We start from the raw sequence: 18,611 nt of genomic DNA on the forward strand, positions 1-18,611 counted from the left end.
CAGATCTTCCTTATTTGAGAAGACTGCCTGAAATTAGGCAACTTGTTAATGATTTTCTTGCACATAACACCACCATTTTTCTGCTCAAAACTAAATGTAACCTTTTTTTTTCTTTTTTACCCCTCATTTGTTTTTTCAGTGGCCACAGTCCACCTGCATTCACTGGCTAGACAGACTCCTGACTCCTTCCCTTAGAGACTGTGTGGACCCCGAGCAGCTGAGGCTCCTACACACGAGTAGGTGCTACCAAGTAGCTACTGTGATACAAGATCCAATACAACCCCAAAATAGCACAGAGATACAAGTACACTCTAGCAACCACTGCTCAAGTGCCTGAACAGGAACACCCAGTAATATTAGCCAAGACAAAAGAGAAAAACACCACGTAGGATAAAGTGTTGCTCCGAACCAGCACTTTCTCAGTGTACAGGTGCTCACAATAGATACATTCCCCCCTGCGGTGACCATTTCATTTATGGAGGTAAAGCAAGCTGCTGTGTCACCTTGCCTGACCTCCTCCACTTCCCCACCACCCCATTTCATTCACTCACTGCTATCGAGGCCATCGGTAAAAGCAGTGGTCACCGCTGCAGATGCTGCACAAGTGCCTCCACACTTGGTTTGAGGACATCAAGAGATGATGGACTGACCTCTTCCTTCAGCAGCTTCCCAGAGCGGATCATTGCTGTGTGTGAACGGCACCTGCCTGCTTCCCGGTCCAATAGACTGGAAAGGTCTTCAGCTCCCCATGTGGTCTCTCTGTTAGCTGTCACCAAGTCATCTCTCAATACTTTTGTGGATAAACTACACAGATGGAGCTCTTTAAGACCGCCGCTACAGGCGCCAGTCTCGAGGCCTGCAATCATTGCTACAGATGGGATTTCATGATGATGGGCTGTACTGTGGATTTATCAAAGCCCTGGGTAAAGGGGCCCTTACAGTTTGTGCTTCCTTCTTTTGTGCCAGGATTGAACAAATCTGTGTTAACCCCATTCCTAGAATAGATTATATCCTTCTTTGTGCTAACTCAGCTAGTCTTTGTTTTTAGCATGCTGATGATGTTCCCTTCACTCAGATTCCCGTGTCTAAGATAGATGCCACTGGCCCCGTGGGAGTGGCTTCCTCCCCCTTCAGAAATCAGCCATGTAAAGAAATAAAGTCGTAGTTTTTCTTCTTGCATATGATCTCCTTAGGCAGCTCATGACAGAGCCCTTAGAGGATGAGTTAACTTTATTATTATTGTAATTCTGTGTTGAAAAAAGTTAGTGTCAGTTTAGAGATTTGTGAGGTTCCCTCCAATTAGGCTGCGTGCCTGAAGGCAGAGGGAGTAATGCTGTATCCATCACATGCGGCATAGCACGAGCAGAGCGGGTGTCACCTCTCTGTGAGAAATTCCTCCCAGTGGCTCGGCTGACGGCTTGCTTTCCTTCCCATCCGCCTCTCCCCCAGCTACTCATTAGTGCCAGTGCTGGAGGGGGTCAAAAATGGACAGTAGGAGCAGGACCATGGCTCCTCTTAAAGTTCTCCCCTCTGCAAAAGTATGCCCGAGAGTTGCAATTTACTCTTTAATAACAGATTAAACAGAGATGGAAATAACCATTACACTATGTCTATGTTAGCAGCAGAAACTGCTTCTTTACATGACCAAATCGTGCCTCCTTCAGAGCAAGCAGGCATGGAGCTACAGAATGAGGCAGAGGGTGGCTAGGAGGGATGCTGACATAGGAAACATATCTATATTCAGCATTACCTTCTGGGGCACAGGAAGTGTGACAACTGCACAGCCCCATGCAGCACATACATACAAACACATCCCCCCCTGTTTTGCTTCTCCCTGGCAGCAAAACCAAACCATAGCTATTCACAACCACAACTGTTCCCCATCTAACACCCAGTGCCACAGCAATATTAGTTAACTTTGTTAAGTGGTGATAAGGAACAAAACTGCCTGAACTTGACCGAGTGGTGTCCTGCTATTTCTGCTTTGTGTGCTACTATGCAATTTCTATATCAAAGCAGCCTTGCTAGTGCAGCACTCCAAGAGGGGCTTATTTATATGTAGATGTGGCTATATGACATTTCCAAATGCCATTCATTTGCATATGAAGGTTCCACTTTTTTTCCCCATTTCGAGTAAACAGTCTGCTGCCACTCCAAAGCAGTGCTTTCACCCAGTTGGAGCTTTCTGAGAGCGATCCTCCTTAAGAAGCTTAAAAACCCTTGAACCACCTCATTTTCATAACTTGGCAACCTTGGCTATCAGTAGTGCCTATGCCTTTTGATTCATAGCTGCACATTCAATACCAAACTGAGTGCAGAGAGCAAAATTGAAAGACCTTAAGATTTCATATGAAATGACTACAGATAATTTGCAATACAAATCAATATTTGCAAATAGGCCAGAAATGTGATGGAAGCTTGTTGTCATCCTAAAAAGGGCTGTGGATCACATTCATTATAGCTATGAAGATGGTATTAGTTTTTGCCACTGCTCTTTCACTTGAAAACAAGAGCAGGAACTTGTTACAAGAGATGCTGAGGAGCTCCAAAACTGCAAACCTAATACGAAATCTCAACCTTACATAATGCTGGGAAAGCCAAGTGGACATTATATATTCAGCTGTCTTGTCAAAGAAAGACAAGGGAAGCAGATGGTATGTGGGCAAAGTTTCAACCTGAATACATTGCCTTCTAAAAACCAACGGTGCTAGGAAAACAGCCCAATTTTGTGGCACGAGGCGGATGAACACATTACCTGCACATTAAAGAGCCACCTGATGTGGAGCCTCGAGGTATGTACTGTGGAGGAGCTGGAAGAGCTTCCCACTGACAATATATGTATGGAAAACCAAGAATCTCAACACCTGTCACATACCACCAAGTTTGACTAGTATGAATTATGCATAATATAGCTTGAGCCCCGTCCTTGTACACATTTGCACTGGGATGCGGAGCCAAGGGTGTGTGCTGAAGGAAACGGTCTTTTGGCATCACCAGGTGGCGTGGGAGTGCTGATGGCATGCAGAGTGGATGGCAGAGTCACCAGACATCCGCTGTCCTCCTCCCTCACTGCTCAGCCATGCTCCATGGCTGCGAGCAGACCTCCTCCACATCCCCACTACCTCGTGGGTAGGCAAATGCCAACGTGAGGATGAGCCACTCCTTCAACCCCCTGCTCCGCCTACGGTCAGGGGACTGCAACAGGCATTTCCAGACTGTGACAACAAGCACAACAACCCCTGGGAGTCACCATCACTGTGCTCTTACCTTATGAAGTTTCACCCATCTGCCACTGTGTTTCTAAAGGACTTCATCCTCCTCCCCTGCCAACTGGTAGATAGCATCAAATATGACAAATGGGATGAGGTGCCAGAAAGCCGATAAATACTTTTGATACAGCCCTAAAAATAGTGAAGGGATATTTGTACCCTTCTGACAGTTTTCAGAGAGTAGATGGATATGCATGACCTAAGTTTTAAGATAGGTGTCAAGAATATTGATGTGTGGAGGGAGCAAGACCGTTTCTCTGGCATCGCCCTGAGGGACAGTCGCATGACTAACGATGTCTCCCGTCTCCCAGCTCTGGGTGTGCGGGGACAGGAGACACTCGGGGAGGGCTGCGCCTTCGGTGCCCATCCTGAAAGAAAGGATTTGGCCTGACAGTGCAGCTGTGCACACCTAGGACGTCCTCTAAATGGGAGAAATGGGGTGCAAGTGCTCTCAGTGCTGGGTGGTACTTTGCATGGCTGGCTCGTTCATGCTACAGCAAGCTGTGACCGGTTGCAAGGTCTGCACTGCTCTGCAGGGCTATACGGGAATGAAACTAAGCACATCTCTCATAAACACAATGGGATAAGATATATATATGTTCTGATGGAAGAAGATGCTAGATTGGGTAAAAGTTATAAACAATGATTTTGGTGCAGATTTGTTCTGGAGGACTAGTAAAACAGGGTATTTGAGTGGCCTAAGTTATGGCTGTGCAGCTGCTGCCAGGCTAATTTGTGCTCCATATATGATTGAACCTGGTGTGTTTCTGGGAGTACACCTGTAAAGTTAATTTAGTATTTTCAACCCATCTCTGGAAATGTGGAAGGCAAAGACAGCTTTTTCCTCTCCCCTCCAATCCCTTCAATAGCATACATGCAATCCCAGTGTCCTGAAGTTACTCCCTCTTTGGCACCTATGCAGGTGGCTGTCAGAAATTTAAGTACTGATGCAACTAGTGGCTCTTCCAAGTTTTAAGGACTACATTGATAAAAATTGCTTTTAAGCCATTTAACTGTGGATTAACAAAGCATGTTTCCATGTCTGTATGGAGATGCACTTACCATCCTTATCTACCTGACCACACTCAGAGAAACACACACATCTTATGCAACACAAAGCTGCATTTTCCATCAATCCTTGCCCTGTCTCTTCAGTTATGTGAGTGGCTTTTCCTGGCAGAAAGATCGGGCAGGCGATCATTGAACAAAATAGGAGTTTCGTTTTGAGAAACTGCTGCAAATAAAAGCACACCTTAATCCAATTATCAGGCTGTCCCCTAATTTCCAATAGGAACTCCAGGTCCGAATGGATTGTTTTCTGCGGAGATCAATGGGTGGCAATAAGCAGCATTTGAAAAGCTCTCTGACTTATATTTAGGCCTGCCAGCACAACATTATGAGAACTTGGTTACACACTTCAAACAAACTCAAAAAATTACAACTGAAAGCAAATATGAATGGCAAAACTGTCAGAGACGTTTAATGGAAGGCACAGAGATGGAAAGTTTACCCAGGTATGTGACAGCATGGACAAGTAGGTCAGGGACGTCATTTTGGCCACAAGGTGTTTCCTTCAGTCCTTTTGACAGCCTGATGGTTTTACAGCCCTAGTTTTGCACTAATTTTATATTCAGTTTTGATTACTAAAAGCAGCCTTTCATGTTTTCCTATTTTTTTTGGGGTGCATGTTGGTAAGGTGCTGCCAAGCTGGAGTATGACACCCATTTGGCTTCCTTCCCTCCTTTTTTTTTTGACAAGGTAGCATCTGTGCTTGTAAAAACATGCTGCCTGAGAGAATTAATCCAGGAAACTGAAGAGCGAGCTGTAGAATTTGGGGGAAGCATGTGTAAGAAAATAGGAGACTGAAGTAAAAATACGTAACTGCTATATGTGGTATTTTTGAACGCTTCCTGAATCACATGCCTGGCAAATCCCTTGTGCATATCTGGGTTATTTTAGTTGCCAGAACGTGACCCTGAATGGCCTGTGACTACTCAGAGATATGTCTGTTCTTGGTTAAATGCATGGATTCAGCCAGGGTTTTCCTGCTTTTGTTTGGGCTATTCAGAAAAGTTTTATTATGTTCAAGAATATTTTACTGCATGTTGCAAAATTGTGATCACTCCTCCGTAAAAAGCAAAGCACTACGCCTGCTGAGGGATGAAACCTGCTCAGTTTGCCTCTATCGTTACTCACCTGAGTCCTGCATTGTAAAACTGTGATGGTAATGGGTCCACACGGTCTACAACTTTGCTTTCTGTATCTGCCCAGTTCCATTGTTAAAATCTTTTGTGGCTGCTCAGAGGATCCCTTTTTAGCAGATTATACATTAGAAATTCCTACTTGGTAATCAGGAGTTTAAGGCTTCCTTTCCCATGCCTGAAGCTGGAAAGATATCCCTTGCTATTCCAAACTTTAAGTGGAGGGGGAGAAACCAGTAAAACAATATAAAATGCCACTGCAGCAAAACCTGCTGTATTTTTTTACCTAATGTACTTTGTTTCCCATCTGTCATGAAACTCTGCAATGGCAGGAGAAAGCCGAAACCTTTGTGTGTCCTTGGTTTTGTAACAAAAAGGTCCTATCTTGCCATACAAATTTAAGCTTTTTGTCTATTACTCAGATGCCAAAGGTCTATCAGGGGAAAACTTGTCTCTGAGATGTGGAGAGGAGACCACCCAATGCTGCTGAACATACTTTGTGCCTATGAATAGCCTCAAGGGCTGAAAAGAGACCCCACCGGGGCACACATTGTACTGGAGGCAGTTATGGAGCTGTTGCCTCTCCTTGTCTGATGACTGCAAACTCTTCCGCAAGCACAATGTCCTTGAAGTGACTTCTCCATGGCTCCAGCTCAGACTCTGCCTGCTGAAATATGCCAACTGCAGATGCGCTTTGGCTGTTTTGTGATGTCCATCTCCTGTCAAACTCTTCAGAGAGGAGAGAAGGCAGCCTCCCTGCCTCTACATGTTGATGTATTTTGGTGTGAAAGGACACATTGTGAGCGCAATCCTGCCTTGCTGTTTATTTCCATAAAGAGTAGAGTAGCTTTACACTATAGAGGTCCTGAGATTCATCACTGGTCTCAGCCCATTTTGCAGCACAGCCAGAAAAGTCTATTAAGGACATCTTTTTTATAAATGAATACTTGCATTTACTATTTTTATACGCCTGCACCAGTATTATTGTCTTAGAGAAGTGCCACAGAAGTGAGCTGTAAAGATGGCATTTGTATAAATAAAGGGTTTGGCATTTTATCTCAGTGCTCACTCCTAGAGCTAATATTCAAAGTGGGAGAAGCTGAATGGAAAGGAAAGGGCAATTTCACGAAATGGAAAATTTACTAAGAATAAAAATGGATGAAAAAGCCATACCGAGTAATCACAAAGCCATTAAACTCAATGGCCATTGTCCCAGTAGCTTCAGTGAGGCCAGAATTTTACCTACTGCCCCTTTAAATCTTATTCACTCTTATAACAGTATTTTAAACCAAACAGCTGACATCCTTCTGCCCAGCCAAGGCCCTTTAAATCACTGAAATGCAGGATGGAAAAAAATCCGCAGTGCCAGATGTGTCTAAAAACAGTCACAGTTCTTGTCAAGGCAGTCTGCAGAGCGGAATGTTTAGCATATATCATGCCTGACAAAACACTAATAGTTTATCAATTTTGATATTATAGACTAATAACAAGCCCTTCCATGACTACTTCATTTGCAGACCACAGGGACAGGCTACATTTGTGCTACTTGATTTCTGAACAGTGCTTTTTATTTAATCCTTCCCCATCCTGGCGAGATGGAAGTACACTTTCATTATTAAATGAAATTGTAAATGAAATACCCCGGGGAGGGGGTGTTTTTGATGTACACCTGACATAGCTTTAAACCACAGACAAAGTAAAAGAGAGAGATTAAAACCATAGGAAGGGTTTTACTGTGCTTTGCTTTTTTTTTCTCCTGAAAAATATTTTGCTATTATGTAATGCCGTCTAAAATGGGTAAGGCTGGTGATAACAGCAGTAGGCAAAGAAGTACATTTCAATTCAGTGCTGATAACCTTCTGAAACGCACGGCCACTGGTTCTGTAATAGCGCAGTTTGTTTACAGCTGTTGTATTTCCAGGAAGAGTTTCACACTAACTTAATGCTCATGGGTACATGGTAAAATGACAGCCCAAATGTGTAAGAAGTCATCTTGCCGAGTAGGAAAATGCTGCTTTTCCAACCTGAGTTATTAAGAGTGCTTCCGCTTGCTCGGTGGTACAGAAGTGTGCCTCGAACTGCCCAGGATGAGTTCTGAGTGCAGAAAAATGCTTTTACGGACAGAAGTATGGGAGAAGGCACAGCTGATTCAAAATACTGCATCTCCTGTAAGCCATTTTCCATTTTATTTAAGTAACAGATTTCTGTCATTAGTGGTTTCAGTGTCTCATACACTAAATATTAAGAAATACAAACAGAATAGTTATGCTGCATTGCTTCAACAATCAGTGCAAGATGCAGGTTTTAGCAGATGTGTTCAACGAAAAGAAGTGAAACCATCAGCAAAGTGAAACTGACATGGCAAGATATTTGTCCGTCTTTACTTCCTTTACTCTAATCTACTAAACTAGGCAAAAATTACTACTTGTCTCCATGTAGTTTAATTCTGAAGGTCTATCAAAAATAAATACACCAGCTCCTTTGTTTCTTCCCCAACCATACTTCTTTTCATTCTACCCAATGCATTTATACTTCCTGAGCCGAGGTGAAAGCCTTTGTTATCTTCAGGCTCAGGTTACCATTTCATGTGTCTAAATGATCAAATTATCTTGTGTTTGTATTGCAATTTGACATGATGATACTCCTTCTAGAAAAGATGATGTTTCAGTCAGCTCTAACTAGCAACTTTCTTTACTATACAACTTATTTATTACAACTGTCATAGGCTTTCATCTCATGGTATTTTGATATCTAACATTTCAGAAAGAATGTCAAAACATCCCATGAAACAAAATTCTGAAGAAATTCAGTTCTATGAATATTTCAAAATTTTTTTTTTTTTGCATTTCAGACTAGATCAAACACAAATATTTAAATGTTGATGTTTCCTGAAAACGGATATTCTAGCATCTCATTACAACTTTAACTCTCAAATTCTTGGGAAGGCTCTGCAATTCCTAACAGCAGATTTACAGAAACCAGACCTAAAATAGGGCTGCTAGGCATAAAAATACACTGTGGTACTCCTTAATATCCATTAACTAATTCAAGCTGGTGGTGTGGATGGCAAACAGCTGTGTGCTTCATCTCAAACAGCATCCTTCAAGGACGACTCTTGAGCTAATCAAAGTGCCTGTAGCCCAGGGGAAGGGTGGAACCAAGGGTGAGAGAAATTCCTCCCCAGATCCAGACAACAGGATTAATTTTCCCAGCCTATTCCTTGGGGAAGATTGACTCAAATACAAGTCTTGTCTCAAATACTTTTTTTAACTTTCCTTTCCTGTAGAGAAGGCATCGGGGTTGAAAAGCAAAAGAAGGGAAATGCCTTCATGAAGATGTCAAAAGAACAAAGAGAGTTGGTATCTACCATCTTCCTGGCACATGGATAAAATGCTAGGGGTTACAGACCGATACCTAAAACCAGCACCACAGCTGACACAGTGAAACCCAGCCGTCGAGGCTGCATTCACTTCTTCTGGGTACCCCTTGCCATTAGAGGTCCTATTTAGAAAGAAGGCATCTGGTTAAAGACAACTTGAGAAATCAGACACAATTCAAGTTGTGTTGAGTTTTAGGGATCACATTTTTATGTGGAAGCACAGAAGTGTCTTTTTTTCTGCAAGTTCTACCTCCATTTGAGCTTATTCATTCTTCTGATCAAAACACAGATACTGAGCAGAGGACAAAACCAACAGTGGGCACTGGAAAGCTCAGACTTGTTCAGGAAGATGGGTTTCTATCCTCCAAATAAGGTAAAATATATGTAAATGATACACGATGTTTTTATGGACTGGGAAACAAATGGAAAAATCTGTAGAAATGCCTATGTAAACTCAGGTCTGCTCATCTCTGTTGCACTTAGTTTCTGTTTTTATCCGTAACCTTTAACAGAACAAAATGTTACAGAAGACTGCTTACATGGTAGTATAAGGGAAAAAACAACCAGTAAGGTACATAGTCTTGGGGAAGCAGAAGAAGTGAAAGCCAGTGTTTGAAGCAAGCTTTATGAGTTTTGCACAGTAATGATGGAAAACCTAGATGGAAAAATACACTTGCATTACACCCTCATCTTGACAAAGCTTTACACTTGAATTAATTTCCAGGACTTAAATGCTTCAGGGATGCTGACAACGGTAAAATAGCCTGGTCTAATTTTGTATTTTTCAGGCTCTCTATGCCAATATCAGTATTACACATTGGTACTTGCTTTTCCTGTTTATTTCCTGCAGATCAAATTCTTAGCCTGGACATACTGAGTTTTCAGGCTACCGAGCTTCTACGCAAATCACATAGCTTTCTTTATGATGTTCACTTACAATATTACTGAATTTGTTTATTATGGGAAGAAAGCACAAATTAATTCTGCAACTTTTGATTCACATTCATTAGTGACTAAATTAAGGGCCAAGCTTTAAAAGCACAAATGGAAATGCTCTTTTGCCTTGTGCTGCATCAGTCTAGGTAAAGAGATGTCTAGCAGTTCACCTGAGACCTAATTTAAGTTTTAATGCTAACAATTACAGGTTCCATGAGCATGACACTGGGAAATTGTAAGTAATGAAAAGGCACAATTTCTCTCATTATAAAACCACAAACCCCCAGAAACTCAAAAAAACAAGGCACATTTTACCAAGCTTAGCATATGCGGTTCAAAGTTAGAGGAGAACTCTCATAAAAAGTGAGGCATTCTCTTGAGGCTGGCAGATTAAATGAGCAATATTTCTCTCTTCTTATAGCTTGTTTTTAAAATCTCCATAAGCCTGTTTTGATTTTGCATGCTCCTCAGGAAAAGACTGTTATGAGTAAGTGCTGTTAAATCACACCGCATGGCGCTCCAGAGTGCTGCAGCTTCCTTCCTGGCATGGACTTGTTTGTTGAGGCTATGATGTGACCTCTACAATAGAGTGTCCATCTCCTGTTCCAAAAAAATTACGTAGATTTCAGTAAGATGGAGCCAAGCAAAATCTAAAGATATATGTAAGAGTGTAAGAAGAAGAAGGCTTGGGGTAACCTATGCTGCAGCGCCCACTGCTAGACAATTGCATTAATGCCTCGGTTATTCATATTTTAGAAATAAAGCATCCACTCCTCATGATGACACAGAAAAATGCAGGAGTGGGACTTTCTGTACTCCACCTTTTGAAAACCAGGAGTTAAATTACAAAAAGCAGCAGCTGCAATTTTTCATTTAAAAAAGCACCCAGGATAAGTGAAGGTTTGGGGGCCAAGCGAGTAGTTGGGACTGACGCTGCTGGCTACTCAGACTTTGGTTCAGAAGTAGCTGACAGTAAGATTTATTAACCTACCAGCTGGCCTCTACCTCTACTTCATAAATTTTCTTCTAGATATCAAGAAAAATGGAGGAGCTGCAAGGCAGCAGAAGGGCTGGAGACCACTGTATTTTCAGAATACGGTCATCTCTCTCTCTCATCTTTGAAAATCACTCAGAAGAATTCCAGAATAGGAATGGTTTTCTTATCTGTGTTTTATAGTACTCCATAAATTAAACTAAGCTACACACAGTTACTATTTCCAAGTAAACACTATCCTACTTTCCGCAATGGTAAACTTGAGTTTTATTTTGGAAGCCTCCAGGTTCCATGCAATGTGCTGAGACATTTCCTTTGTTCTACTTTTGGAAAATTTTTCCATGAGGAGAGCCAAGATTAGGTAGGCAAAACAAGACCAAAATACTTTCACACCTGACTTTTACGAAATTATTTTGTAAGTGAAGACCAGGTCTACAATTGGATCACCTTGAGTTCATATGCCCCAGACTTCAGCTATTTGTAAACATAGAATTATAGAATAGCTAGGGTTGGAAAGGACCTTAAGATCATCTGGTTCCAACCCCTCTGCCATGGGCAGGGACACCTCTCACTGGACCATGCCACCCAAGACTCTGTCCAACCTGGCCTTGAACACTGTCAGGGACGGAGCATTTACCACTTCTTTGGGCAACCTGTTCCAGTGCCTCACCACCCTCACAGTAAAGAACATCAACGTTTCCAAACCACCAGACATCTTAAAGGACATCCAGGGATGTGGTGCATAATATGGTCACATCTCTTGAGGGAGATGCCTTCATTTGCTTTCCTCAAGTCACAGTCCAAAACCCCCCTTAACTGTACAGCCTGAAATACAATTTGCACTGGTTCTTCTTTGTTTTGCAAGCTCATCTGCTGCCTCCTGTGGAGTTTCACTGTACATAAAACTCACGTATGTTTTCATAAAGCCTTTCATTTGTAATTGCAAATAACAATTGCAGCAACATTTAAAGCTTCACATTTTTTAAAGCTATGTACCACCTGTACTATTCCAGGAGTGTGCGTGCCTATGTGTGTGAGCGCAGGTGGAGGCCGCAGCTAGACGGCATTCATGCTGCCACACAGCTGTCAAAATATTAAAATGTGGGGTTTTTTTTCAATTCTTAAGTGATTTGATGGAAAAGCAGGAACACTTCCTAAATAATCTATTTGTTTAGTGTGACAACCTCTGACTCTGAGTCTGCGGAAGCGAAAGCCAAGCAAATCTGCATATGCAAGGATGCAATTTCCCCAGCCTTTTTACAAAGCTGCAGATGAGAAATGGTTTCTCTCTAGCTGTGATGGATGCACGGTGCTCGGCTCTATGTCTCACTTGCTAATTCCATTAAGAAGAAAGGAAAGCCTGGTTCACAAAGGCAGAGCAAAACTGCATGATAGTTTATATCCCATAGCTAAGCTCTGGGGCTTTATTATTCCTCACCAGTTTAGGAAATGGCTTACATGATAGTAGACACAAAATTTAATTTAAAGGGACAATGTCAAGTGGTTTACACTCGAACCTTAACCTACTTTGAAAATTTTATAATCTGGAGGAGGAATCTACTCTAAAGTTCTCATATTTTATTCCTGGGTGGCGGGGGGGGGGGGGGGGGGGGAGGGAGAGGGAATGAGGGGAAATGAAATAATCACTCTCTACAGAAATGCAGCACTGCTGTTCTTATTCCTGGCCACTCTCCAGGCCTATTACAGACAATAAAGACGACTGTGACTGAATTCAGTGGGCTCTGTATCAAGCCTATGAAGAAAGGGATACATCACAGCCCAGTGCTTCTCACACGTGCTGGGTCAGTGCACCAGTGTCAGTTCTCCCCATTTTCCTTGATAGGCATGGCTTGTTGTCCTGTTCAAAGGGATTAGAAGTTAATGATGCAGAGTAGTGGGTTTTGGTAAAGTTTTAGGACGGTTTTCTTTTCTCAAACATAAATATTACATTGTATTTATCTTGGAGTCCAAAACTCTTAGACTTTTGAAGAGACCCTTTATCCCTGGAGGGGGGAACCTGTGATGGCTCCCGTGGCCTTCATCCCAGAGCCGTGCCCCAGCCAAGGGAAGATGATGTGTTGACACAGATGGATTTTGCCCTTTTCGGTGGAGCATTCCATTTGCTTGGGCAACACAGCCATCTGCTGGATTACTTGCCCAAGCAACGCTGGTAGTGCCAGGAAGGCCCCTGTGCCAGAAAGCAGCCTGAAAAAGATCCAAGACTGTCACAAAGATTTGAAATCCCATGGGAAACCAGGGGCAAGAGCAGGGAACAGAGCAGCCGTGAGCATACGTGCCACATTTTGTGCTTGTTAGCACTTCCTGGGCACAGCATCAGCATCAGCAAGAGGGTCCATGGCACTACCTGCAAGAGAGACCCTGAACGAGCCAAGACTGCAGAAGGTACCACCTGAGGCTCCAGCCAAGGGAGAATTTACCACTGCTCAGGAACCCAAAAATATGGCTCAAACTGACCATTTGTGGATGCGTATTTTTCATCAAAGGAGACTATTGGGGCTGAAAATACCTTCCTCCCCTTTCCATCAGCTTTGTTGTGCTGCTGGCGTTCGGCTGCTAAGACTTGATCTAATCAATGCTCATATAGGGAGGTTTGTCTGGCCTGGAAGATATTATTGAATAGGTCTATCAAATTTGTCAGTGTCTTTGCTGACAATTTTCATGAATATATAACATTGAAATATGGCTCATCCATGCTGACTTATTCTTTATAGTGCTCCAAGTGACTTGAAAAAAAACTCAGTAATTTGATAATGAGAAAGGATAAAATCAGTTAGGGGGATAATTGCTAATATTAAATCTTAAGAAGGGAATATAAATATTGAAGAATAAAAATAAATAGGCAAGTGAATAAACAAGATGAAAACTCCTTGATTTGCCTAGACTCTGAATGCAAAAATGCCACCGAAACAGTCAACTTTTGTATCCATATAATGGGGAAATTCAAGAAAACATCAATCACAGGACTTTCAGCTCTGACACTACATTCCAAAACATACATTAAACTTAAAATGTTTAAAGATGCTCTTTCATGGAAATTGCCAGATAAACTGTATTTCTATTGGATTTGAGGGAAAAATCCCACCCATTCATTTATCGACTAAAACCAAATCTTGTTTCACAAACTTGATCAACATCAACAATCTGTCATTTGTTGAAAAAAGTGAAAATCCCCCCAAGTCTGATAAATACTTTGGGGTTTCAGAAAAAAGAGAGAGACACAAACACATCTGTCTACAGACACTGCGCTGACATGCACTGCACAAGCAACCATGGCACAAGCCATGGTGAACCTGGAGAAATGCACACCGTCAGAGAAGGGCCACCAATGGCTCACTCTCCCCATCTTTGCTTTGTTTAAAAAGGGGACATGCTTTTTGGGTGTCCCTGACATCAGTCAGGTATTTCCACTATTAGACAAATCTCGCCTGTGTAAAGTAAGAGCCCTTAAAAAACCAAGGCGATGTAAACTTATTGCAAAGATTTACTCTCCAAAGGACCGAGTACTCTTGGTTTTGCAAACTGTAAGATTTGTGTGTTATTTGCAAGTATCAGCAGGCTTGAAGGAACAGGAGGGAGCAAAGACACTGATGGAACAGACGGTTTGAATATTTCAAGATGAAAAAAATCAGCTGGGTGTTGGGATTTGTGGCTGTTCCCAAAGCGGCTGCCTTCCTGGGACCCCACGTCGAGCGTGCGGGGGTGCTGATGGAAAAACCCGCACCGCTCTGCAAAGAGCATTTGGCACTGCTGCATTAGCATAATCGACAACATCAATTATGCCCACTGCTATTTTCTCCTCTGGGAAAGTCAGTCCATACAAGTCAATGCTTTTAAAAGCGTGGAGTGCTTATGGTCTCTGCAATTTTTAGCGCCATTAAATGGTAAGAGAACAAAGGTATTCTCTGGGAAGGCGCAGGCTCGGGGAAATTGCTTCAGAGGCACGACAGCTGAGGAACTGCTGCTGCTTCACACAAAGCTCCCCATGGTCAGGGCAGTATTTCCCTTCTGAGGGATATGAAGGTAGGAAAGAAGTAGCACATACCACATTCCTGTAATAGCCATCATCAAATGTTTCTACACTTGAAAGAGTGTGAGGATGGCATGGAGCTTCCTGCCTGGAAAATGCTGAAGCCTGAACGTTCCCTGAGCCCCAGTTTTATATTCATGTCTTCCTTTTCATTGACTATTTCCAAAAGGCTGGAGTTGCTACAGCATTTTTCTTACAGCGGTCCCTTTCCCCTAAGGTCTTCCGGCAGGGTTATGGCACAAACATGTGGGGACAGCGGAGTCATGTGGATTGCCCTGCATGAACTTGCACCTTTCACCCTACATGCTGTCACCGTATGTAAAAATGAAAAAGTAATAGTTAGGTGAATAAAACGAAAACATCAGATGGTGCAAGTGACTGCAGTTAAATCAATGGATGGTACCTGATGAGACCCACCCAGGAGACACAGTTGCTGGTTTTGAAGCCCCGCACTGGGGCCTGGAGCATACCAGAAGCCTCAAGCTGCTGCCTGCTAAGGTGCAGTCCTCGTGCCTTTCTGTGCCAGAGCTACCTGCTGAACCTCACTGCTCATTTTGGATGTCTCCATCACTCCTCTGGCTCTAGAGCAGTGAGGTGCTGTCTCCTCTCCACAGCACCCTGTCACCTCTCACTGGTTATCTGCTCCCACCCTCCTTCTGACCCCTCCACACTCATAAACCATTTCCACTACAGACTTGCTCCTCTGTGCTGTACCTCCGCCCTCCCCCCTGCCCAATAAACCAGTTTCCTCCTGTGTTCCCTGCTCGACTCCCAACCCCTGACAACATTTTGCTGCAATCAATTTTCTTCTACCCACCACCTCTCCTCTCAAGCGTAGGCTGAAATATCATCTCCTAAGCAAGAGCTGTTCTTTTCCTCCTGCCCACTTGAGCTGAAGGTGCCTTCTGTGCGCCTCTTCCTTCATGACCCATGACTTGGCTTTCTCTTGTCATCGCTATGATCTCCTCCTCCTCCCCCTCCTGCCTTTCCTCCCTTCTTGTTCCAACCCAGTTGCTTCATGCTTAAATGTGCTGTCTCCTCTCTAGGTGATGTGGGTCTGTATCTCCTGCCTATCACAGGATACAACCTCAGCCCTTCCAGCCTTTTAAGAAAACTGACAGCTGCCTCCCAGAGAAAAGCTGAGAGTAATCAAGGGTTTGGGGGGAAAGAGACTGAAGACTTTTCTCTCTTTGCATGACTATCTCTTCACCCATGGAAGGACTCCTTGGCAGCAGGTAATACCTGGGCTGTTGCTCATCTTTGATCTTTTGGAAATGAATCTCAGCATTTACTTTCCATAGAGATTTCTACCCTCTCTGCTTCGTGCTGCAGCCACCCCCAACACCTAGCACTCCTCTGCCTCACCGAGACATCATTTATTCATAGCTTTATATTTTAATCATCACGTACCATTTTTTAAGTAGGAACAGAACAACCACTTCTAATGGCTGGGTACCCTTATTAACACAGGATCGTTATGCACAAAGGGTCGTTATGCACAAAGGGCACAAGAGATGACCAGCTGAATTAACTACTGTTTGAGGACTCTCCAGGTAAGAAATGTTAAGACCTGTGAAACCTTCAGCTGGATTTCACCTAAGCCGTGCAGTGATCTGCCCAGATAAACCCAGCGAGCTGCACCTATTCTCTCTAAATACTTTCAAAGCACAAAAATATCACAAACTGAAGCAAGGAACGCATCACCTGACCCATTTTCACAGTACCTTCCCAAAGGCTTTAATTCTCAGTGTGAGCTGTGAATATTTACATGCACGTGCGTGCGCACACACACATTCAACTTCTAAATCAATCCTCCCAGGCAAAAGGTGTAAAAAATGCCTCCCAAACCCTTCTAGTATTTACATGATTTTAATTTCAAACGCCATATAAGTCTGCTCAGCCATTATATTTTATTGTAGCTTCTAAATAAATTAAAACCATTTATCACTTAAAAAAACCCCCCACATTTTAAGAACCTTATTAACTTCATAGTTAAGCACCGACAGGTAATATTATCTATAATGGCAATGTTTCATGGTATCACAGCTGGCTACGCTCTGGATATGCACTTTCTTAAACCTGTATATCATGACAAAAATATGCATACTCTAGTGCACTGATTCAACAATTTTCAATAATGTCTGCTAATTCTGGCAAATAATTTACAATACTCATTTCCACTGTCAGAACTGTTTTATGGCCAGGATATCTGTACATTGACAAAAATGGAAGAAGCCTATTTATTAAGAAGGAAGAGAGTTACCAGCAAAAGAAAGAGTAATGCAGAGACAGTGTTTTTTTTAAAGTAAGCCAAGAAAACCATACTAGAAGATGAGGACACCTAAGTTTAGCAAACAGAGAGAAAAAGAGACTCACACAGTTCCTGTGAATTGTGATTCTCACAGAATAGGAACCGTACCTGCATAATCTGTTCTTGCGTAATGCCCATCTTCCGATTTTGTAGTTGTTGTAGTATTATCTGTGTGAAAAGAAATACATTAAATTGCTTGGGGAGCTGTACTTGATGCAGACTATGTCTCAGCCACCAGTGTCCAGGCAAACGTGGCTTTGTTTGCGTGCACAGCATCACTGCTGGCTGCAAGGCTCCCTTGGGTCTGCCAGGTGAAAACAGCAGGATCCAGCTTTTTGGAATGAAACATGAAACATCTTCCATTAAGAAAACACATTTTTTTTTATAACAATATGTGATAACAGATTGCAGCTGGGATAAATATATCAGTATGAAGCAGGAGTTGTCATTTCTGCTCTATTTGAAGTAATTGGGCAGTTTTAATATGTACCATGAAATGAACTGCCACACAGAGTGGTTAAATTTAAAGAGATAAGAATAAACTAGAATGTGTTTAATATACCTGTATAGTATGGCTTTGTAAGTAGATGTACTGAGGATTTATTGGTCAGAAGCTAAAGGGAAAAAAGCTATTAAGAGTCTGAGCCTTAGTAGACACTTTATTTACAGGAGCTATTTAAAGGCAAATTTTCTTCACTTTTATTTTAGAACAAAATAGAGTTTTGAAGTCAACTCAAAGGTTACAGGTGATGTAGTAGCCCATGAGCTGGGCACAGAGATACATGGCATTCATGAAGAAGCACAGTGGGTCTTGAGCTGCTATTGGCATCTCATGGGCCCAGCAGAGGTCACATGAGAAACAAGCACCAGTCTATTTGGGAGCATGTCTTTGGCCTCCTGAGATCGCTTTGTGCTGCTCCAGTTAAGGGAGGCAAAATTATCTGAGGGGCCCTCCTGCTGTCCTGCTCTAACTCCTACCTGGAGGATAGACCTCTGGGCAAAACACAGGTGCCTGATTTTGAAACCAGTGCAGGGCTGGACAGTCCCCTGCTGCTGCAGGCACAGTGTGGGAAGGGTTACACATGCCACTCCTCATGCCTCGCTTGGCATCTATACTGAGGAGGGTTCTGCCCTCTCCTGCAGCCTGCGCTCTATAATATAAATTGCAAGAGTCTAATGGAAATGTAAGAAGTGCCAAATAAGAAGCCAGCCCCGGTTCTTCTTTTCCCCCGAACAAAAATTGAAAACATTCTTTGAAATGAGTTTTGTTATGAGAGTTACCTTGACATCGACCCAAAGACATGACTTCAATTTTCTCTTGTTTCTGGCATGATGCCTCTTTGATTTGACATGCATTATCATAAGATTTCCCATCGGAAGCACAAAGAGGATTGAAGTTGGTTTGAGAACAGTCAATGTTGCACACACACCTGAAAAGATAAAGTAAGAGAAAAAAAGAAGAGGCTAATATGA

The 18,611-nt window shown here is 42.7% G+C and overlaps 1 protein-coding gene across 1 annotated transcript in view; it reads right to left on the reverse strand.

Annotated features, from left to right (window-relative positions):
• Nucleotides 1–18,611, reverse strand: part of TMEFF2 (transmembrane protein with EGF like and two follistatin like domains 2) — a 127,722-nt gene that overhangs the window by 15,045 nt on the left and 94,066 nt on the right. The window contains exons 6-7 of the mRNA XM_030488933.1: nt 18,420–18,568; nt 17,247–17,306 (exon numbers count right to left, since the gene is read on the reverse strand). Of these exons, the coding sequence (XP_030344793.1) occupies nt 17,247–17,306; nt 18,420–18,568 (209 nt within the window). The remainder of the gene's footprint in view (nt 1–17,246; nt 17,307–18,419; nt 18,569–18,611) is intronic.

Source organism: Strigops habroptila, chromosome 5, assembly GCF_004027225.2.
Source record: "Strigops habroptila isolate Jane chromosome 5, bStrHab1.2.pri, whole genome shotgun sequence".
Classification (NCBI taxonomy): Eukaryota; Metazoa; Chordata; class Aves; order Psittaciformes; family Psittacidae; genus Strigops; species Strigops habroptila.